The sequence below is a fragment of the Mastigoproctus giganteus genome, chromosome 13 (genome assembly GCF_048544385.1).
Source record: "Mastigoproctus giganteus isolate SK-2022 chromosome 13, ASM4854438v1, whole genome shotgun sequence".
In the NCBI taxonomy this organism is placed as follows: domain Eukaryota; kingdom Metazoa; phylum Arthropoda; class Arachnida; order Uropygi; family Thelyphonidae; genus Mastigoproctus; species Mastigoproctus giganteus.
The window spans coordinates 168,626,671-168,651,467 of record NC_143587.1 but is presented as its reverse complement, the minus strand read 5'-3'; the positions used below and the strand labels follow the sequence as shown (position 1 = coordinate 168,651,467).

Below are 24,797 nucleotides of genomic sequence, written 5' to 3'. Positions count from 1 at the left end.
ATCGCTGTTCACGCGACCTCCCGTTCAACGTCCTCTACCGCATGACGAAGGCATTTCGGACCCTGCAATTTATGTGATTCCGATTCGTCTTTGTGCCCCCTACACCTCCTGCAAGTTTGTCGCATTGGTAGTGAATCACCCTGTATATGAATGTTTGTAAACTATGTGTATTAATAAATGAAATGAACTTTCCATCATATTCCAGACATTCTCAATTGGATTCAGATGTGACAGCCACAGTGGATGTTGAAAACCTTGGGACTGTTCCTCGAACCGTTCAGATACAGGGGGTGGACAAAATAATGGAGCTGCCTAATATTAAAATAGACGTTTTCGCAATGGCTGTATGACGTATTTATGAATATGCAGTGATTATTTTTTTAGTTTTTGCTAGTATTGTGAAGGAAAGACGATAAAATCCGATCTTTATTTAGAGGTGATCGATAAAGGTATACGAAGAAAATGACGGAACTGTCTGAATTCAAATGAAGTCAAATTCGTGCACGTTTAGCAGAGGCATAAAACTAGGTGACAAGGTGACAAAAACTGTTGATTTGTTTAATGCATTGATAGCAACTTTATCGAAAAAAAAACAAAAACGTTTGTGTGTGTGTTTATTATGCTATTCCTGTGATTTCCCACAAATACGCGTTGTCGCACAAATTTGCAAAATCAGTCGGTGTAGGTTATATGAGTAGTGTGTTGTTCGACTGGTTGGTTACCAGCAGGCATGATCAATACGAATGGACCACCCAGCATTCGTCCACGGCATGGGCAACCGGACCAGAGACAGTGGGGGAATGCTTCTCAGGCTGCTTGCACTCTTGAAATAGGAAGAGTGAAGAGAGCTAGCATTTTACAGAAAACATGAAGATAGGAAAGGCAGAGGGAGGCAGCAAAGCGAAAGGAACCCCGAAGGGGAAAACAGAGGAGGGGAAAATGATAGAGTTGTTTCTTCCATACCCCACACCTAGAGGTGTGGGGTATGGAAGAAATGACAAAAAAACTGTACCTAAAATGATGTCTGCGTTTACCTTACACGGGTAGAAAAAAATTGATAGGAAGAATTGTGGCAGAAAATCGTAGCTGACTGAAAAAGACCACTGGACACTGAAAAGGATTGTAGCCCGAAAACGTAAAACTACTGGCTCAAAAATAACTGCAGACCTTAATGTGAATCTCAACAATCCAGTTTCTAGAAAAACAATTCGGTGGGAACTTCATAAAGTTAAATTTATGGCAGAGCCACTATTGCCAAGCCACTCGTTTTTGATGGCAATGCTAGAAAGTGGGTGCAATGGTGTAAGATAAAATGTAAGGAGTACACAAACGGTGCCATTTTTCAAGATGATATTGCTTCAATACACACAGTCAGATGTGTTCAACCTATGATTTGAGAAGCATGAAACTGAGAATAAGCATCTCCCATGGCCTGCATCACCAGATTTAAACGCTATTGAACCACTGTGGGCATATTTGTAGAGGATAGTGAGCAGCAGATTTCCTCCACCTTCATCACTCAAGGAGCTCGAAACAATTCTCCATGAAGAATGGTCCAACGTTCCTCTCTGAGACAGTTCAAGATTTATTTGAATCTATTCTACGTAGAATACAAGTTTTGTATTCTACGTAGTCATCATTTTTGAATTTTGATTATAGTGTCCACAAGATGTATCTCCGTGAAGATGGGGTATCTGCTGAAAACAGTTGCCAACAATTGCGGTATGTATAACTTGATCGAAGGTATTCATTAAGGTTTTTTTTTTTTATTATTATTATTATTTATGTAAACCCCAAACACGAGAGGTATTAGAACCTACGGTACTTAGTACCGTGCTTGGGTTGGAGGTTGAGAAGACGAAAGAAGATATTTGTTGACTTGAACTTCTGTAGACTGTAATTTTCAGGAAATACGTATGAAGGAAGGTTGTTCCAGAAAACGGCAGTTGAATAAATAAACGAGGAAGATGAAAGTTGGTTCTGTGAGTTTGAAGTTGGACAGTAAATGGATGTTGGCTGGTGGCGGCAGGTGTTCGGACTGTTTTGAAAGAGAGAGTGGGAATTATAGAAGCCAATTCAGAATAACAGTGCCCATGAAGTATCTGTAGAAGAGGCATGCAGCAGAAACAGTACGTCTATGAGACAGCGAGTGGAGAGACTCTGTTAGAGATGAATCATTAATTAACCTAACTGCCCTCTTCTGAATGGAATCAAGAAGCCTGAGAGAGGTTTTGTGAGTACCACCCCAGTTGTGGGAACAATATTCCATGGCAGGGCGGATTTGCGATTTATACAGAGTGAGCAGCTGTTTGGAAGAAACATAACGCCGAGAGCGAAAGAGAAACCCAAGTTTTTTTAGATGCAGAGGAAGCAATATTTGTAATGTGCTTGTGCCAAGAGAAATTAGAAGTCAGGGTAATCCCCAAAAGAGATATACCATTTTGCCTAGAAATCGGAGTGTCACTAAAGATAGAGCATAGGAGCAGAAGAATCCTTTTTTGCGAGATATAAGACAAGACTGAGTTTTAGAAGGGTTGAAATCAACTAAGTTGTCTTTGCCCCACTGGAGAATTAGCTGAAGATCGGCATTTAAGGAATTGGTAGCAGATTTTCGAGACGTTCAAGCTGATTGAGCGGGGCAAGGTTTTTCAAAATGAAAAGTGGAATGCAATGTGCTATCATCGGCAAAACTATTGATACAATTTCCAGTCAATGGAAGAAGGTCATTAATATACAAGAGGAAAAGAGTGGGAGAATGAACTGAACCTTGGGGGGCACCGGCATTAGTGGAGAAGTTAGAAGACAGAGAGCCATCTACCATCACCCTCAGTGAGCGATCAGAGAGAAAACTGGATAACCAATTACTAAAAACAGTTGGCAAACCATTATGGTTTGCCAACTGTTTGGAAGCTTGTTTAGAAGACCTTTATGCCAAACACGATCGAAAGCCTTTGAGATGTCAAGAGCAACTACTTGTGTTTCACCGAACCTTTCCATTGAATTAGTCCATAAATGGGTAACAAGCCAGAATATCACCAGTGGATCGACACTGACGGAATCCATACTGGCGATCGTTGATAAGAAGGAATGTTTCTAGGTAGTTTAAGAGTTGGCGATTAATCGGTTTCTCCATTACTTTAGAAAAAGTAGAAGTAATTGCAATGAAACGATAATTGGATAGGAGGGATTTGTCACCCTTTTTAGGAACTGGCTGGATATGAGCATATTTCAAAGCAGAAGGAAAAACACCTTTGGAATAAGAAAGTGAAAAAAGGCGGCAAAGAATAGGAGTAAGTTCGGGAGCACAGGTTTTGAGAACAAGTGGAGAAGTACCAGCGGGACCTGGAGCTTTCTGAGCATCAAGATTCGTCAAAATCCTTCTGACATCCTTTTGACGGAAGACCACAGGAGGCATTGAATGGAGGGGTGTTGGAAATGGTGGGAGATGTTTTACCAAGTTTATTAATACATGAGCTGGAAGAAAAATGGGATGCTAGCAGGTCAGCTTTATCCTTGGCTGAAGTGAGAACAGAACCATCTGGTTTGGACAGAGGTGGGAGCAGAGATGGGAAAAAGTTGCGGCCAATAGCTTTGGCAAGAGACCAGAATGCTCGGCTACAATTCGGGCAAGAAGCAAGTTTTCTACTCTTAGCCTGTTCAAACTCTAGTTTGGACTGATTAATAACTGCTTTACAATTGTTGCGAGCTTTGGTGTAGGCAAAAAATGAAACTGAAGAATTAGAAACAAGCCAATTACGATATGCAACATTCTTCTCTTGAACAGCCTTAGCACATTTATTGGAAAACCAAGGTTTAGATAAAGGACGAGATTTTAAAGTGGAGTGTGGGATAAAGGATTCCATTCCTGCAAGAATAATTTCACTGACACGATCTGAGCAAACGTTGACATCAGAAGTTTTGAAACAGTAATCCGACCATGGAAAACAAGAAAAGAAGTCTCGCAGGTCATCCCATTTTGCATTCTTGTTATGCCAAACAACACGAGGTTGGGAATAGCCATAAGATAAAGGTTCCATTGGAGAAGAGACAATCACCAAGTTGTGATCTGAAGTGCCTAATGGACCTCTCACTACGACCGTGTACTTAGAAGGGTTGTTTGTGAGAAAACGATCAAGCATAATGACTGTATGATTAGGATTGTCCAGTATTCGTGTAGGTAAATGAACAATCTGTGCTAGGTCATTAGTAATTGCAAAAGCCTCAGCATTTCGACCAGCTGGGTCGGTGTGACCAGAAAACGGAAGCCAGCTGGAGTTCAGAACATTAAAATCACCAAGGAAAATTACCTCACTGTTAGGAAAGTTGGACTGGAGAAAGTCAAGTTGCAAAGAGAGGAAGTCAAAGAGCTCCAAGTGATTAGTGGAGTTGGGAGAACGGTAGAGACAACAGATGAATTTGATCCAATGAGGTAGAGAGATTTTAAGTCAGAGAAGATCAAATAGAGAAGATTCCAAATTACCAAGTCTCTGACAGGGAATATCAGAACGGACATATGCACATATATCACCTTTTAGGCGAAAGGAATCATACAGCGAATAATTTGGGCATCTGAGATGAGCAGCAGTTGAATCAACCGATAACTGAGATTCTGTCAGAAAAAGTACATGGGGCTTGGCAGACTGCAAGTGGAAATGGACATCGTTGAGATTAGAATTGAGACCACGTATATTTGTGAGATGAATTAGGAAGTGCTTGGGAGGTTTAGATCTTTTCGCAGATAAGCTTGCTCTATTAGTTTGACAATTCTTGGTGTATTCAATAGTAAGAAAAAGTGGGTGGGACATGCTGATGAAGTAATGAAATTTTTTGATATGGCGTACATGTGGTAAGAATATACCCAGGTGCTTGGCATAACGTGGTCTTGACAATGCTACCCGCATACACACTACTCGGACTCCTCCAGTCACTATCTGGCAGAGTAGATTATACACTAGCTGATCCGGAAGCCTTCTAGAGAGTTACCAATAAGTTCAGTCCGGTGTAGTAACTAGCGGCCGGCCTGCGAACACCGTTTTAGAGCTGTACCCTCGAAATGTAAGGAATATTGGATCTCGCCACGATGTTCATCATAACCTTAAAAGTCATCAATCATACTGCATGATGGAAGAGATAGGGAAAGGTTGACCGGAACGTAGCTCTAGAGACTAAACATGGGTTCCACCACTTCAAGCCTCCAATAAGCAAAGTGGTGGTATTGCACCGGTTGATGAGAGTTATCTACCATTTAATACTGCCTGGCCACATAGAGGGGCCGCATTTCTTCATGTGGTGTGGGCGCCACACCTCGACCTCTGCTTACGTTGATTCTCACCTGCTTGGTCACCCACCATGTGCTTGTGCATGGAGGTTATACCCAGGATTACTAACAGTCCCACCATCGTGAAGGTGCACAGCCAATAAAAATCATCTCGTTGTTCTTTCGAAATGAGCTTAACGAAGCCCGGATTACAAATGATTTAGAGGTTCTTTGGTTTCGGCAATTTCTGACATCGGAAAACATGAAAGAGGTATGAAGGGAATTTTGATTGCTGTAATGCTGCCAATGTCCTGTATTACTTTCCGCTGCGCGAAATCGTGTGGAAGATTTTATGACGAATGACTATATCATAACGTAGTCAGGCAAATAAAATGGGAAGGAAGTATATACTGTGATGCTCGTAGGGAATTTCATTCCTTGAATTTGACAAAAATTTCATTAAATTTTCATAGGAAAGTTGAATAATTAGTTGTGATCACATAACAAAACAAATTATTTGATGAATTACTTAAGAACGGGAAAAAAAGAGATACATTTTATATTTATAAATTCCAGTCCAACACCTTATTAATCTGGAAATAATTTGCATTCAAATTTAAAGCATGAAATATTGTGTTCTCTTACTTGAATTTTTGCATTTCACTGCAGCGGACTTCTTAACTTCGTACTGAGGCAGAACAATTCTGTTCATTAGAGTAAGATTCGAATATACTGAATCCGAATTCCACACTAATTGTGTTTCCGTTGGCGAATAAATGACTGAAACAAAGCACTGTATTATTTTTCAAATAAGACGCTGAATAAAATTTACGGATATTAAATTACGTGAAACAATAGCTTTAGAATACAGATTTCCGTAACTTCTTAAAAGCGATCACAAAAACATAATTTCTATATTTACAATAAAATTTTGAATTGGTTAAATTCTGAAAGTTTATTGGTTTAGCTTTGATTACTAGACAAGGTTATGAACAATATTGTCTAGTAAAGTGTGTTTAGGGTCAAGCGGCACCAGGGGTTCCCCCCCATCTCCGCGTAGTTTACATTGTGGGTGAACCAGTTGACTGGAAAAGCCAGAGATTTAAATGTGTATGGACTTTGTATATGTGTGATGCCTTGTACCGTTGTTCATCTGGTCATTTAGCCGCTGGGCCCCTACTGAGGCCCAACGTTGCCCCACTTACGCCCCGTGGAGGCAGACCAGGAACCCAGTAGTCTGTTTCACTCTGGCAGGTCCTGCCGCTTAATTTCCTGAGATTTCGGCGGCTAGGACCTAAAAAAAAAAAAAAGAGAAGAAAGAAACGCGTCGACGTAGGGGTAGAATCGCTTAGTTTTGCTAGTTCAAGTTATTGGCGTAAGGTAATTTAGACATGTTAAGTTTTGGTGTGTAGGGCTTTCGCTAGCGTATAGGTAGAGGGGGGGAGGCAGAAGGCTGGGGGATAAAGACAGAAATTTGGGGCCAATAGAGAGTGTGGGGGAGTTTGTTGGAGGTTATTTTATTTTATTATTTATTATTTATTTATTTATTTCTTTTATAGTAAATCTCGTTATCCTTCCAGACCCACCTCTTTTAATTTTGTATTTCTCAATTAAATTTCCCCCTTAATTTACCTCCCCTCCACGTTAACACCTGACTTGTATACTGCACAGAAGATCACAGATTCTGGGGGAATAATAGTTCGTGTATGTCTCCTCTGGACTGGCTGAGTGTTCAGAATGACTCAATACTACACATGATAAACATATACAAATTTGTTTATTTCACAGTATATACATAAAAGAATGGTATCATACAACATCAATTGGTATAATGTTAATTACTGGCATTATATGTGTGTTAAGATGTAAAATTAATAGCAAATGATATAATATGTCTCTTCGTGTCTTTCTGCTTTTTCTCCTTCTGGTTTAGGTTACATCTCATAACATTATTTTTTTTTTTTAACAGTTAAACTTCCCAACTGGAATTACCTCAGTGGGCTTAACACCTCTATGGATAGTGTCCTAGATTTATAAATCCCCGCTGTAATCTTTCATTAATTTATCCCTTCCAAAATAATTCAATCTTAATATCTTGTAACGTTTCTAGTACATAGAACACCTTTACATCTTAACTTAGAACATACCAGTCTCAAGTACATGTATCTAAATCTTCCTTGCTTTAACTTATCCTTGAGATGAAGTACATACATCTATGAACCCTTTTCTTCCCTTTATACTAATTAATACCAAATCTACTATCAACTAAATAAACATTTTTCTAAAGTCCTTCTCTTCAAATCTACTATCAACTAAATAAACATTTTTCTAAAGTCCTTCTCTTCAAATCTAGCTTAAAATTATTATCTCGTACTTACATATTAACTTAGGGAATCACTCCTTACACTACCTTTTCTCAGTTCAGGGGCGACTCATCATCAACAGCATAGGGCATCATCAGGCTCCAACTGGAATTATTCATCTGCAAAGTACTGCTGTTCATCTACAGGGATTCTCCTACGTTCAGGAACTCGCTCTTCTTTACATACGGCTATTAAATAAGTTGCTCCGGCCTGCTTTTTGGGCGTCTGATCAGTTCGACGAAACTGGGAAGCATAATAGAATTATCGGGACTCTTCTTACTGCTTTATTAAGAAGCCTGGCTATGTAGCTCTTCCTTATCTTTCATTACCGAGGCTTTTCGATCCTTTTCTTTTTTCAGCTCCAGCATAGGTGTTTCCATCTTTCAACGGTTATCTCCTTCCTATTCCAAAAACTCTTAAACAGCATCTCCCACAACTCATTACTCTGTCCGCTACTTTCTGGCGATTCTCCCGGCACTTCTCGGGATTTCTTTCCAGCCGCACATCACTCAGGCATCTCCACGGGAACTCTCCAAACTTCCACACTGCCAAAACTCACAACTCTCCCAAGCAAAAACTCCCAACTCTCCCAATAAACTCCTCACTTCCCTCTTGCATCTGCCTTTTGTTTCAGCCGCTCATTCTATTTTAATCCAATCGTCGTTCGTTCTCCTTCATCTCATTATTCTCATTCGCTCTCTCCCACTTCTTCCGTTTTTTCTTGGCCCTCCCTCTCCTGGGGTAACTTCCTGTTTACGAAATTTTCATCAACTTCGATGAACTACAGGGCGTCTAGAAATTTCTAGATATTTCCTTGTGATCATTCCCGATTCACTTACCGCCATTAGTCCACTCTGTTTCTTCTCTACCGCTCCTTGAAATTAGTAAGTGCTCAAGGAGTCGGTCTGTTTCAAATAGCGGCAGCCATTTCTACATAGTGTATATCGCATCCAGGGTTTTCTTCACCCTCCTAGTTCTTAAAATCTTCCTCTCCACAAGGGGGAGTCGGTTCCCTTGTTCTTTCCTTCCAAAGAGCTGCTCACTTTCTGTTTATGCGACCATGAACTGGCCTTGCGGTGCCCCCTTTGTACTAGTGTTCCAGTGCTCCCATTGTCTTGTGTACCGTCCTGCTACCTCCCGTTGTTACGTTAATCCTCCCCTACTTGACTGTATGGTAAGGAGCGATCGCAATCTAAGCTTAAAATCATCCTATGTAAATAATATTATTTACTATATACATCTTTTTTTTCTTGTTATGTTATAATATTTATAACATAACATTCGCTAGGATAAGTGTAAGAATTTTGTTCTTACATTCCTTCCGCCTCCCTTTAAAATTTATATCCCCATTATAAATTTTCTACAGGTTCCCTGCTTGTGCGTCTACTTCCATGGCCTACTTATTAACAACAACTCTATATTCCCTTTTGATCTGTCTCTAAGCAAGTACATGCCAACTCCTTTAATTGCCCTTCTAGATTATCCTAACTACTATAATATACATGTACACTACTTAAGTGTATATTTTGGGCTTCACTAAACTATTCCCATCCCATGTTTTCATTAAATGCTGCTCCTAGACACATTTGCTGTAGCCTGTTTGTCTCTTTCAATTTGAGGGCCCCTTCCCCATAGGAAGTTTCAGTTTTGTGTTTCCATGGCCCTTCGATTCTTTTCTGCTCTGCTGATTCATTTACCAAGTTGTCATTCTTTTCACCTCCACTTTCTTCCACTTTATTTAACAATTCGCTATCTTCATGTTTCTCTTTATCTTTCTCCTTTACTTCTAATGTTCCTACGTGTAGTGTTTTGGTTCTATTCCGCCGTCTGGGTCCCTTCTTTCGCCCTTTCACCTCAATTTTTTCAGTCTCTTTCCACTTCTTTTCTTTCTTTTCAATTACCGAGCTTGATCTCTTATCGTTTCTCTCACTTACCGGACTTCCATAATTCATCTCTCTCATTTCTGGCCTATCCTTGCACTCTATTGGACCAAATATGAGGTTTCTTGAGCGCCAAGGATAAAATCGACCTGTCTTGATCTTCCATGACTCTCTGGGATCAGTATTCCCATACTTGACTCCCTGATCCACCATCAGAGTCCGGCAGAATCTGGCTATATGCCCATATCTGCTACACCTATAACACTTCACTTGCCTTGGATGATTCCATTTATGTTCTAGGGTGGCCAAAACTATTGGTTCTCTATTCATAAACTTATTTCTATGTGTGTGTGGCTTCCTCCGTGTGCTGCCTGATTTATTGCTCCTTTTTTCACAGGAATTATTTTTCCAGCGTCTAAGATGCAGAGCATTCATGCTTATATGCTGCCCTTGATTTGTGCCCCTGTCTTGGCAGTGTTCATTTCTGTCCCCGTGATATCTATCCCTGTACCAGCAGTTTTTAGCCCAGTGATTGCTTCGCCCGCATATATAGCATTTCTTTCCATATCTTTCTCGCCTAACTTCTTTGACTTCTCCTATACACTCCCTGCTGTATCCACCTCTTGTGATCTGCCCCGTTTGAGTGTTTTCGCCCCACTGTCTATTATTTTGATCTTGAGCGTTCTTTTTTGTGTTCAATTCTCCTAATAATCTATTTAATTTAACTTCCATCCCAGCTATCTGTCTCTCTAGCCCCTCTAGCTTATTTTTGCCCCCTTTTTCTTTAGTACTGCTTGGTTTTGTCTCTTCTCCCGTTGATACTATATTTATGTCCCTTCTAATTGCCCCCCGACTTTGGAAATCTAATTTTTGCTCCACTACGGCTAGTTCCAGGGCCTCTGCTAATGAATTTGGTTTTCTCCTCAAAATATCTTTTTTATATTTATCCCTGACCCCCATCAAAAACTGCCCCATCAGGATTTTGTCAAAAGCGCTACTTTCTTTTTCCGATACTTCTGTATTTAATTTTACATTTATAAATCTTTTATGATACTCTTCTACTGTTTCCCGACTTGTTTGAGAGTAGTTATTTAATATACCTATTCCTTCTAGAAAAGAGTTTTTCGGGGAAAATAGCTTTCTTAATATCTTTTCAAATTCATCTAGGGTTTCCACCTCCATCGCTTGGGTCTCCTCTAAATATTTAGTCTGGGCCCTGCCCTCTAGCTTGAATTCCGCCATCATGACTATTTCCAGTTCAGACAGGCCTTCCTTTTCTTTAATCAGTTTTAGTCTCCGTAGAAAATAGTCTATGCTTTCTGATGGCTCGCCCCTAAATGTTTTTAAAAACTTACTTAGTTTGAGTGTCCCCCTATTATCGTTCCCTACACTGGAAATAATAGTTTCTACTGATGTCTCCCGTCCATTATTATTTTCCATTTCTCTATCCCTACTGCTGTTCGCTCTCCTGGTAGCCATGACTTATCTTTGGGGGTTTAACTTAACTAACAATCTAATTCCTCTTTAATTCCAAAATTATATATATCTTAATCAATTCACAACTATATGCACATTACCTCAAATTAATCAACCTATTATACTTACTATTCTTTTTTTCTGGCTCGCCAGCTGAATTTTTTCCTCAGTTTCAGCAACTGAATTATTTTTTATTTTGTCGTTCTGAACACCAGCCTTCCGTCGTGAGGATATATCCTGGCTTTGCTCGCCAATTGTGGGGGGGTTTGTTGGGAGGATGATTATTCTGGGGGATAATACTTTTTCTTTTATTTATTTATTATTTATTTATTTATTTCTTTTATAATAAATCTCGTTATCCTTCCAGACCCACCTCTTTTAATTTTGTATTTCTCAATTAAATTTCCCCCTTAATTTACCTCCCCTCCACGTTAACACCTGACTTGTATACTGCACAGAAGATCACAGATTCTGGGGGAATAATAGTTCGTGTATGTCTCCTCTGGACTGGCTGAGTGTTCATAATGACTCAATACTACACATGATAAACATATACAAATTTGTTTATTTCACAGTATATACATAAAAGAATGGTATCATACAACATCAATTGGTATAATGTTAATTACTGGCATTATATGTGTGTTAAGATGTAAAATTAATAGCAAATGATATAATATGTCTCTTCGTGTCTTTCTGCTTTTTCTCCTTCTGGTTTAGGTTACATCTCATAACATTATTTTTTTTTTTTAACAGTTAAACTTCCCAACTGGAATTACCTCAGTGGGCTTAACACCTCTATGGATAGTGTCCTAGATTTATAAATCCCGGCAATAATCTTTCATTAATTTATCCCTTCCAAAATAATTCAATCTTAATATCTTGTAACGTTTCTAGTACATAGAACACCTTTACATCTTAACTTAGAACATACCAGTCTCAAGTACATGTATCTAAATCTTCCTTGCTTTAACTTATCCTTGAGATGAAGTACATACATCTATGAACCCTTTTCTTCCCTTTATACTAATTAATACCAAATCTACTATCAACTAAATAAACATTTTTCTAAAGTCCTTCTCTTCAAATCTAGCTTAAAATTATTATCTCGTACTTACATATTAACTTAGGGAATCACTCCTTACACTACCTTTTCTCAGTTCAGGGGCGACTCATCATCAACAGCATAGGGCATCATCAGGCTCCAACTGGAATTATTCATCTGCAAAGTACTGCTGTTCATCTACAGGGATTCTCCTACGTTCAGGAACTCGCTCTTCTTTACATACGGCTATTAAATAAGTTGCTCCGGCCTGCTTTTTGGGCGTCTGATCAGTTCGACGAAACTGGGAAGCATAATAGAATTATCGGGACTCTTCTTACTGCTTTATTAAGAAGCCTGGCTATGTAGCTCTTCCTTATCTTTCATTACCGAGGCTTTTCGATCCTTTTCTTTTTTCAGCTCCAGCATAGGTGTTTCCATCTTTCAACGGTTATCTCCTTCCTATTCCAAAAACTCTTAAACAGCATCTCCCACAACTCATTACTCTGTCCGCTACTTTCTGGCGATTCTCCCGGCACTTCTCGGGATTTCTTTCCAGCCGCACATCACTCAGGCATCTCCACGGGAACTCTCCAAACTTCCACACTGCCAAAACTCACAACTCTCCCAAGCAAAAACTCCCAACTCTCCCAATAAACTCCTCACTTCCCTCTTGCATCTGCCTTTTGTTTCAGCCGCTCATTCTATTTTAATCCAATCGTCGTTCGTTCTCCTTCATCTCATTATTCTCATTCGCTCTCTCCCACTTCTTCCGTTTTTTCTTGGCCCTCCCTCTCCTGGGGTAACTTCCTGTTTACGAAATTTTCATCAACTTCGATGAACTACAGGGCGTCTAGAAATTTCTAGATATTTCCTTGTGATCATTCCCGATTCACTTACCGCCATTAGTCCACTCTGTTTCTTCTCTACCGCTCCTTGAAATTAGTAAGTGCTCAAGGAGTCGGTCTGTTTCAAATAGCGGCAGCCATTTCTACATAGTGTATATCGCATCCAGGGTTTTCTTCACCCTCCTAGTTCTTAAAATCTTCCTCTCCACAAGGGGGAGTCGGTTCCCTTGTTCTTTCCTTCCAAAGAGCTGCTCACTTTCTGTTTATGCGACCATGAACTGGCCTTGCGGTGCCCCCTTTGTACTAGTGTTCCAGTGCTCCCATTGTCTTGTGTACCGTCCTGCTACCTCCCGTTGTTACGTTAATCCTCCCCTACTTGACTGTATGGTACGGAGCGATCGCAATCTAAGCTTAAAATCATCCTATGTAAATAATATTATTTACTATATACATCTTTTTTTTCTTGTTATGTTATAATATTTATAACATAACATTCGCTAGGATAAGTGTAAGAATTTTGTTCTTACAAGAGGAAGCCCCAGTTTTCAGTGGAGCATGCCCCTGCCCCACCAGAGTAGAAGATATAGGGTGGAGAGGAGGGGAGGACGAAAATGTCCCCCTCCCCCGAAGGAAGTACAGTAGGTATAAAGGTGAAGGGGGCTAGAGTGCCCTCTTCAGATCGCCATATGGCTATTGGCAACTATTGCTGCATTTCTGTTTTCAAGTTTCTTCACTCATGGGGCAAGCTCCGTCCTTGTGCTTGTGTCCCTCATCTTTAGTTTCAGCCTTTACATTGTGCTGGCTGGTGTCTCAATAGTGGTACTTGATGTCAGCCATTGTAGATGGTGATTAATGTCCTTCTCCTGACGAAGAGGTCTTTTGCGAACTGGGATAATGCTCTGGGATAATTCATCCTCAGTATCTATGAAATGAGATTCCAATCCTTTTGGTAGGTATTTTATTTTTGTGATAAGTACCCCTCTGAGGTCTTCATATTGTGGGCACTCGTACGTTTTGTGATTCCAGCTTTCTGTCTCCCCGCACATACAGTTGGGGTCCTCAGTGAGTCCGAATCCGTGCAGCTTCTCGTTGTAGGGTCCATGTCCTGTTATTGGAGATGTCAAAAGGTACCCTGGGAAGTACCAGGTCGGCTGTTTTGGGTAGATTTTCTGGAGGTCTGGTAGATATCTTCTGGTTATCTCGCCCTTGGTGGTCTCCGTTCATCTTCTCTGCCATAATTTTAGCAGGTGGTTCTGTAGTCTAGTTTTCTCCGATTTTAGGTTGTTCGCTGGGTCAGTTGTGTAGTCCAGATGTGTGGCCTCCACTCCCCTGGATAGCAAGTATAGCAGACCTGTGCGAACGACCTCCAGGTCCAAAGGAAGCGCTCCAGCGAGTACCTGCAGTGCTGGAGTACTCACTATACTACACGCACGCGTCGTAGTTAAGAGTATGGTTCTTTGGATCATGTCCAGAATTCTTCTATTCGCTGCCAATGCAGATTTTGGGAACCAAATTGCTGAGGCGTAAGTAATTGCTGGGAGAAACGTTGTCTTGTAATATAGCATCTAGTAATTGTCTATATTGTCTAGTAATGAAATCTGATCTGGTGCTGGCTGAAAATCTTAAAATTTTAAATCTAATTTCATCTGAAATAAACTATATATTTTGAAGAAAACGCCATAAAGTACGGCGTTTTCTTGAAAGTAAGGGACACAGAGCAAAATAAGTACGAAACAAGAAACTTACAGTACTAAAACTTTAGGGTAACGTTCCGTACAGAGATTTTAATTAAACATTATTTTAAAAAGAATTAACTGTTTGGATTTCGCTTACAGCTTAATAAGATGATGTGGCAAATCTGGGTATCATGTGGGAAGCTTCTGAAGTTCATCTTGCAGCTTAACCGTAGTCCTAACCTGGAAAAATTAATTACTTTTAAGATTTTGCGTAGCTAATCTAATCTAATACTTAATCATGACGCCAAGCACAAGCATAAACTGTTATAAAATTCGTGAGAGAAAAATAAACATAACGTTAAGATTATTATTAATGTCACTCTTATACAACTTGAAATTAATAATATTAAGTTTAATAATATGTGGTATTAATATAATAATAACCTTAATTGGAAATAACCACGTCGCGTCCTTCCCTAACTATATTAAACATAACGTTACTTTAACCTCTTTCCAACCGTAATCCTGGACACACAGAGATTAAGGTAATATAACTACTAGACAAAGTTAACAGAACAAAATGTTTTTCATGAATATTTTATTGTAAACATTGTCGTCGAAGGCGAATATTTGATATAATGGGCATCCTGGCATGCAAATTCCGAGTATAAATAAATAAAAATTCTAATAGAAATCTTTCTACTAACTGACAGAGCCGCACATTATGCAAATTATTCATGCCTATAAAAACAGGGTTGCGACCACATCACTCAATTCTCGTTTTTTGGCTTGCTCAGTGGGACAGCCGCATCTCCAGTATTGAGGATGGTAAGTCATCGTCGTTTAGATGATTCTTTGAGATGACAGGCTGTTGTACGACTTGAAGCAGGGCAGTCGCAGGCGGGGTGACATGTTGGTTTAATGTGTCAATCAGTGTCGTCTTGGCACTACGGAATCAGTTTCGGGACAGAAACCATTCTGCGCGTGCGTGAGTTGTTGCAGACAGTGTCCGTTTAGGCTCTTGATATTAATTTAGTTTTAGATAGTTATACTTAACTCGATATAATGATTCGCCCACCAGTGAATTCCTCTTCTTTTGCTCAAGCCTGATGTGGTACCATCTTCATGATTTGATAAACAGGTATTTCTAATTTTAAATATTCTTGCTCATGCTTGTAATTCCTCCATTAAGATGTTTGCACAGCGCTTTAGCCTTCATGAATCCAGCAAACGCCTCATTACCCTAAAGGCATAAGGTGACACTGCCTCAACACTGACCAAGTCGCAAAGCTCCGCATTACTAAGTTCCCTAAGGAAATCCTCCCTCTCTTCTATATTTTGTTTTAAGTACACCTGTCCCAGCTTTTTTGTGTTCCCTCAGTCATCTCTATGGAAACGCGAATATAAAAGATGAAAGCTTAATAGTGCCATAGCAAGCAAACTCAGAATTGAAGATTGACTCTCTTATGGGTAAGCATTGTTTATCGCCATTCCCATCCAAGAGATTTAAAGACCCGAAATCAGGCATGTCGCAGAAACACAAGAACCTGCAACAAGTCTGCCTAGCCTGCCACGACAGGAAGGAACCAACCATTCGATGTCATGTATGCAAATAACCTATTGTGTCCACTCGGTCAAAACAGACATCACACATCTTTCCAAACAACGTCGGAGAAAGTTTGCATGTGACAAATGCCTTGGATATGACTCTGCCACATCTGAACTTCCTCTTTCCCAGTCTGAAACTAACACTATCGACCGGACAGTCACTGATTCAAGTCAATATTCTCAGTCAAATACTGGTTTGCCTGAACCTTCACTCATGACTGTCGCATGTCATCAAAGAGTGTGAAATGAAGTATCACCTGATAACACTGCCAATCACGTTATACGCAGGGCTATTCCGCCCAACTTCCCATCGGAAATTAATGATCAAAATTGCGCCTCGAACGTTATGTTCTACACTCAAACCAGCCACCAGTCACAACAGTTACGTTCCAAGATGAAGGTGATTCTCCAATAATTAATGCGAAACTACGGTGTTGACCCCTCCTGTACAGCCTGAAAGTGCGAAAGTGCAGACTTCTTGATCCATCTAATTTACCAGTTGAGGTCCTAAATTGAGGATCTCAAGAATGAGGTCCACAACCAAAATAAGCATATCACCCATATGCTCTCTGACCTCTGCTCTTTGGCCAGTCAAAATGGCAAGCTAACTTCTCAGCCACCAATCATACCTACACGGAGAAAAACCACTCCTGTCAAATCTCCTATCCTTATAAAACCTGGTTCCCACACTCAAATCCACTAAAGACACTTTGTAGAGAGATCTGCAGACACTTCGGATAAGAACGTTAACAGGGCCCCGTCATGCATTCAGCAGAAAAACATACTCAGGCCGGCAACGACTGGTGACCAACAACAGCTGTGCACTCTAGAAGAAATATCCCAACCAGGAAATCCATTAGGAAATAAAAAAAAACTCCATACAAGCCCAATAACTAAACAGTAATTCACCTAACACCCATCATGTTCTGCTTATCTCATATGCCGTTATGCTTATCAATAGCCCTCCTGGTGATACCTACGTCCCATCGAGAGGTGTGACTTCCAAGCGAGGCAAGACTAGCCTCAGAAAAGAAACCTCTTTCGTCAGAGGAGGGAAGAACCGCAACACTGTCATTGGTTCTAGCCCTAACTAGCTCTAACACACGGAGTGTCAAAATCGTACAACGTAGAGGAAGGAAGCCAAGGCCCTCCAACATTTTTATAAGCAGATTAAGCCCGAAAACAACGGTGGAACAAATCATGACCCTTCTCAAGCAATTCGACATACCTGGTACTCCTCTCAAGGTCAAAATCAGGTAGCCATCCTATGCCTCTTTCCAGATCAAGATCGAGGGTTCCAAGATTGACGAGTATTTAAACACAGCTATCTGGCCTGCAGGTCTCCTGGTAATCCATCTTTTGGCAACCAGAAGGAAGAACTGAATTCACAGAAAAAACCAAATGGGGGCAGTGTGCCTCTCTCAGCATAGCTAGGCAGCAGACCAGGCAGTCACCTTCAACCAGCTGAAAGAAGAGCGGCTGCGATTCCAACTGAGCACGGCAATTTAACCAATTCAGATAGTCAGATTCAAGTGCACATTACGAGGAGATCGAATGCTAGCTCCAGGCCCAGCTCAAAGGAAATCCCACTCCCATTATTTATCCTTATCAGGGAAAGAAACCCGAAAAGCCTAATTCAGATTAAGTTCTCCAACAATAAACATGTGAAATGTTTCATGCAGAATATACGAAACTTGAAGAACAAGCACAGCGCTCTGATCGATATGTTACTCAATGTGGATGACGATTTTGTTGTCCTTTTTGAAACCTGGCATCGCAACGATATGGACGTATCGTCCTTAACCACCAATCTTGGTTATCAATCAATTCTGGTGAACAGGAAAGATAAGAAAGGAGGCAGAGTCTTAATCTGCCAGAGACAACAGCTCCCTCTGATCAACTCTTGGACATACCCTGGTATCAATTTTGATGCAGTCCTTGGCTACTACCTAGTTTGTGGAATCCAGTTGCTAGTATGAGCAGTCTACTTACCCCCACTTTTTAGAGATCGATGCATTATTAACTTCTCTGCCTGATCTCAATCAATTGCAACCAGAGAGTGATAATTGTGGAAGACATCAACCTGCCTCTGCCATCTGCATCGAAGCTCCTTGATAGGCTAATTTTGGATCTGTAAAATCTCAATATCCACAGCATCTTTGTACCACCCTCTCTTGGAGAAGGCACATTACAGAGAATCTTTTCCAGCTGTAACAGTGTAGAAGCTTTATCAGCTCTAATTCGATATTTACCTCCGACCACAGGCCAATTGAAGGTCTCTGATCCTCGTGGCAAAAGAATGCTGTAATCAGTCTCTCCCAATTCAAAAGATCAGTAAAACTGTCTATTGTGGGGGGGGGGGGTGTATTTATGAAAATGTTATTTTATATATTATTTATATTTTATTCCCCTTTTAACAACTCCCCTTTATAATAACTCCCCACTTGCGCATCTGACTATTTTACTTCAGGAAATTCCAAGTTCTAGGGGAAAATCTCCTTGATGAGTTTAATTCCCTTTGGATAGGCTTTTTCTCAGAATAACAAAGAGACACACAAATGTTGTATAATAAAAATACAGTTTATTGGACACTTTTACATAGATACATCAAACAAAAGAAATTTATTAAACTCATGACCAAATAGATTTAATTTCATCTTCTTATAACAGAATGTAAATGAGCAAAGTAATTTGCCTATTGAGCAAACTCAAGGAGGGCTATTTCCTTTACATAAATCATAAACAACTATCTCCTCTTTTAAACTAACAAAATGTTTCTACTTCCTTACTCCTGAGTTCAATTGACTTTCAAAAGAATCTATTAACATTCTTCTTTCATTACAAAACAATTCCTACTCCAAATTGATAAAGCTCCGATACTCTTAATTTCAGTATAAATCATTACTCTGTTTTCTAACAGATTATAGCCTACAACCTTCTCTAATCTAGGTAATTATTATTACTATCAAATTTCTACAATTAACTACTTGCACATTCGGGGATTACTGACATCCGTCTATCCCCTTCCAAAATTCATACTTAGTCATTCACTTATTTAACCAAATATTAACAAGTATCAATCAGATCAAAAATTTTATATCTATTCCCTTCCAAAATTTATCTATATGTATATTGACTTGCCCTGGGTAATGTCCTTCAGTCCATAACATTCACTAACTTATTCATTACAATAAAGTACTACTTATACATATGTGTTCAATCAAAAGTTCTGATAAATTGGTTATCGAGTGCCTATAGTCGGTGTGATGTTGAGAGTACTTAAGCAAACTAATCACTTACTTACATAACTTGGCAGACTTCACGGTACATCCTTCTCTAAGCGACTAGGGGATTCTTTCTATCTGGGTCGCATCTCACAATCACTGGGGGCGTTCGACATAAGATGCTGGATTCCTTCCTGGGTACCTTTGTATTTCTTTATGGACGCATTAATTTCATCTGATCAGAATGGCTGTACTCTTTTTGTCCGGCTTCGGATTTCATCAGCTCCAGCGTACTTGCTCTCAGAATATCAGGCAATCTCGTTCCTTATAATGGAGTTGACTCCTTCTCATCTACTTTAAGGATCTTAAAAAATTTTCCCTCTTTCCTATGGCTCGTGTTCATCTCTCACTTCGAAACTCAGTCTACTTTGACTGACTGTCTGACCGACTTCTGCGCTCCAACTTCATCTTTCCACTTACTCGACTGCTTCTCTCACTACTTATTAGATCACTGACTTAACTGTTCACTTAAAGCTTATCTACCCCTCATACTGACTACACATTAAACTTAGCCACTTTTCTCCACCGGCTACTCTATCTAAAAAAACTCATTCCTTTCTTTTCTTCTCCAACTCTCATCTTACTGCCCCACTCACTGACACTGACCCACTCTCATCTTACTGCCCAACTCACTGACACTCTCTCCCTCTCTTTCTGTCCGTCTCCATCCACAATTTTCTTCCGAGTTTGTCACGCCTTCCATACAGTGGTTCTACCAATCTCCTCCTTCCTATCTTCATTTTTATCCTTTCATTTGTTGGCAGGTCAGCCAGCCTTGTGGCACGTGATTCACAATACCCCTCTCCTTTTTTATTTCCTACCTGTTGACATCCGTTGAGCTCTTTCATGTAGGCCGAATGCATCAAAACACCTCCTCCTGTGTCATCACAGCTTGTCTCTATAGCACTTCAGAAAAACCACAAATTGTGACACTAGCTACTATAGCATCTATTTTTAGAAACTAGTGTGCGTTTTGCCGTATGCGTTTCCGGTGCGTGACCCCTCATAAAACTTAAGTTGTTTTTGCAGCGCCGGACCCCCTGCTGGGTTTGTCATAGTATTCTCCGTCAGTTTTCTGTTTTGACGGATGCAAAGCTAATTTTCCTGTTTTTCGTTCTTCCTACCTTTTAAGTTTTACAATCCTTACTGGATAATTCTTGTTTATTGAAACTGACGCTATTAACATTTCTCCCAACGGCAAGAATCCAAAAAGGAAAACTTAACTTCAGAAGTCAAAAAAAATATTTTATTTTTGTAAGATTTTCAGATCTTACACTATAATACAAAATACTTAAAAATTGAAACATCAATTGACCTCTTTAGGCTCTACCCTTGAAAAGCCCTTAGTGAAATTAATATTGAGGAAGCAGCGTTTTGGTTTCAGAGATGGCTTTCTTTCATTGCAAGAGTGGCCATGTCAAGAGTATGTGTCATCTGCCCACGCTCGAAGCCATGGTGTTCCAACACCCATATGCACCAATTTAAAGAAAAGCAACGACTACATGCTCAATTCAAAAGGCTGCCTTCAGAGAGAACATTCTCAGCTTATTCACTAGCCAGAAGCACCTTCAGGAAATCCAAGAAGCAGGCAATTGACAAGTTCATGGAGAAGAGAACAGCTTGTGGACAGCGAGCCTGGTCGACCAATCAAATCGGATTACCACAATCGGTGGACCTGGCCGAATGGAGCGATCAGGTAACTCGATTCCTCAAAACAGACAGTGAAACGGCAGACTTCCCCTGGAACAGTACCCACTATGACTCAACTAACCTCTCTAAAATGTCACTATACGACGAAGAGCTAATGAAGGCCATAAACACTCTAGTCGATTAAAAACGATGGGAAGTAACTGTATTCCCACTATTTGTCTAAAAATTGCCCCCTACTTCATCAGCGAGGAGCTGTACAACAGAATCCTACAACAGGAAGTCGTCCCAGTCGCTTGGCTGAATTACAGAGTCGTCCCAGTTCCAAAAGTGCAAAACCCTAACTCAACTACTGTAAAAGTAAAAAAAAAGTAAAGTGCAGCCATTATCAACCCACTGCAGGATGGAAGCCTCCTCAACAATTCATGCTGAGGGAAATGGACCATAATCTGCCACGCTGGTCCAGTGCGGGTTGGCAGATCGACCGTGTTCAGCAGTCAGTGGCTTGAACCCCGGTCTACTCAAAGTGCGTGTGCTACTGCACTCCCGCTCCTGCCCACTCGGCTACGACTCAACTACTGACTACAGGCCAATTTCTATTTCCTCACCTCTTCTCAAATGCCTAGAGAAGTGTATTTTCAAAGCTGTTGCCAACCAGATCCTCTCCCAGCGACCCCAGTACACACAAAGATCACCAATAACATATCTACGGGCTCTAAACTTGAAAACCCTTCAGGCCTGGGAACAAGGTTCTGTTCTTCATGCTGTGTTCCTGGATCTGAAAGCTGCATTTGACTCAGTACAAATTTATTCTCTCGTGTGCCTCCTGGAAAACTACTACAGTTTCACAGGTAATATCGCTAACCGTCTCAGAAGTCTACTCTCCAAGAGATTTCTCACCTTCCAGCAAGGAAATCGCTGCATCATCAAGCAGGTGGATGTCGGCATACCCCAAGGTGTCTGTCGGCAGAGCTGTTTTCGGCGATATTTTTACTGTAAATGAATGATAGTTCATTAACGGTAAAATAATAATGAGACAGCATTTATAGCCTATGCCGACGATATCGTATGGTATCTACCAAACCCTGCTAACACCTCACGAGACCCAACGGTACCCGACACTACACCCCACAATATCCACACACTTTTAAATCTTTGGCCTTTACAGCGTACTGTAATACACGATAATGTATAGTACGCGGAGATGGGGGAAATCCCTGGTGCTGTTAGACCCTAAACACACTTTACACTTTACACTTACCCCACGAGACCCGGCAAAGAATCTATCGAAGTCTGTCACCCTCAACAAATATCTGTCCTCCTTCTGTAAATACGCCGCCTTGTTTGGGCTAAAACTAAACCCGGAAATATCAAAATACATCATCTTTTCACCGAGAGCACAAGCAGACCTCGATCCAGTAGTCTCTCTGGAGTCTGCAATTGAAGGGCATCTACTCGTCGCCACTCATTCAGTTAAATTCTTAGGGGTAATAATGGAAGAAAATCTGACATTAAATCCAGCAACTGCTCTGAAAAGTGCTATGGGCCTTTTGGGGCATGAAATTCGACCTCTGTAAATCGCATAATAAAGAAACAGTTAGGAAATTTCGCTTCTACTATTTCAGCTCAATCATCGGTTATTGAAGTCTGGTTAGCCCAATCATCGGTTATTGAACTACGGCATTGAATTCTGGTCTGCAGCTCTTTTTTCCAGTCTAAAGACGCTTTGGGGTCTAGAATTCTGGTTCCTCAAGTGGACAAACAGTTGGGCTCACTTTGAATATACGACGTCAAGTTCACAGCTCTGTAAAAATCTAAGCTACACCCCAGCCCAGCACATGATATTGCGAGGAAGCTCATAATGGCACTCAATCTATGCTCCGCCATTCACGGTTTCATCAACATCTTGGAATTCGTGGGTTCGAAAATCCCGGGTAGGTAGGGCTCTCAGAAACCCTCCAGTGCTCTGTTCAAACCTGCAAAAGCTCAACGTTCAAGCGGCACTTTCCCAACAGTATAATCGGTGCACTGAGCTCAGCCGACATTGATTTTGATCTGTGGTCCAGTGATTTGGCATACAGGGTAAAAAAGAGAAAATCCATATTCACATGCAGTTACCATTCCTGTAACTGTCATTTAAACTAAAACTGAATCCAAGTGAAAGATGTCCTGCAATTATCGAGAACTCAAAGCTATTTAAGCTGATCTTATGTTGGAGAAGCGATATAGTCGCTATGGTTCATGTATTCTCTGAATGTTATATGTATTTTATTGTTACTCAATCGCTGCAGTTTTTCTATGCAATTTTCTATTTTTTATCAGTTTGTACGTACATATAATTATGGCTCTAACTAGATTGTTAGATTCCTCTGGATGCCTGTAACGGGAATCGTATAATTGTAAAAAATTTGCGGATAAAGAATTTTATTATTATTATTACAAGAAGAGCTAGCCAAAGTCGCCCGAGGGCTACGTCAACCAGAACAGATCGGCTATCTGACTCTAACAGCAAGGCGGAACCCCATGATCTGTTATCAGCTGTCACTTAAGGTTGATGCAACCACAGGTGAAAACATTTCTAACCAGACTCTGTTAAGAAAGTCGAATTCAAGTGGACTCTACGCAAGAAAGCCCCAAACCACCGCAGAACATTTCAAAATATATCGATGAACATATCGATGGGTCAACTGTTGATGATCCTGCTCAGGTAGCTATCAAACTAAATGAATATTTTGCATCGACATTCACACATGAGGAGTTATTCAGCGAGGGGAATGCCAGAGGTGTATTCAACTCTGGCAGTAAGCTAGAGAATCTTGTAATAACTGAGAGTAAAGTGGAGGAGAAATTGTTGAAGATAAATACAACAAAGGCACGTGGGGTGGATGGGATCTATCCAGTTATATTAAAGGAGGCAGCAAAGGAAGTAAGCAAACCCTTAGCCATAATAATGAGAGCTTCCTTGGATTCAGGGGAAGTACCCATGGACTGGAAATGCGCAAATGTGACCCCAATTCATATAGGACGATCAAAGGGCGACACAAGGAATTATAGACCTGTTAGTTGAACTTCTGTTCCCGGAAAATTAATGGAGGCACTGGTTAAAGAAGCACTGCAGGATCATCTAGACGGGACTTCAGTTATAGCTCGGACACAGCATGGTTTTGTTAAGGGGAAGTCTTGCCTGATCAATTTGATTGGATACTATGATGCAGTCACAAAAGAACTGGATCCAGGGAATAACTTTCATATTATATACTTGGATCTTAGAAAGGATTTTGATACTGTTGCACATGGAAGACTGCTGCACAAATTGGAGCAGTGCGGCATTGGAGGCAAATTGCTGCTATGGATAAAGGGGTGGTTGAGGGGGAGAAGACAGAGAGTGGTAATCAATGGACACTGCTCATCGTGGACTAATGTTATTAGTGGAGTCCCTCAGGGCTCAGTGTTGGGTCCATTATTGTTTTCTGTATTTATAAATGATATTGATGATGGTATATCAAGCTTAATGTCCAAGTTTGCAGACGATACAAAGGTTGGCAGGGTTGTCAAGGACACTACTGACACAATGCTACTGCAACAGGATCTGGAAAGGTTGAGCAGATGGGCTGAGAGGTGGCAAATGAAGTTTAACATTGACAAATGTAAAGTACTACATATGGGAAACAGCAACCCCAGAGCAACGTATCAACTCTGTGGTACTACACTGACAG

At 40.5% G+C, this 24,797-nt stretch overlaps 1 protein-coding gene across 1 annotated transcript in view; it reads right to left on the bottom strand.

Moving 5' to 3' along the window:
- The window catches only part of LOC150076595 (glutamate-gated chloride channel alpha-like), a 288,441-nt gene that overhangs the window by 36,480 nt on the left and 227,164 nt on the right, over window positions 1-24,797 (bottom strand). Inside the window, exons 6-7 of the mRNA XM_090387386.1 lie at window positions 14,700-14,782; window positions 5,903-6,037 (exon numbers count right to left, since the gene is read on the bottom strand). Coding sequence (XP_090243512.1) covers window positions 5,903-6,037; window positions 14,700-14,782 — 218 coding nt within the window. The remainder of the gene's footprint in view (window positions 1-5,902; window positions 6,038-14,699; window positions 14,783-24,797) is intronic.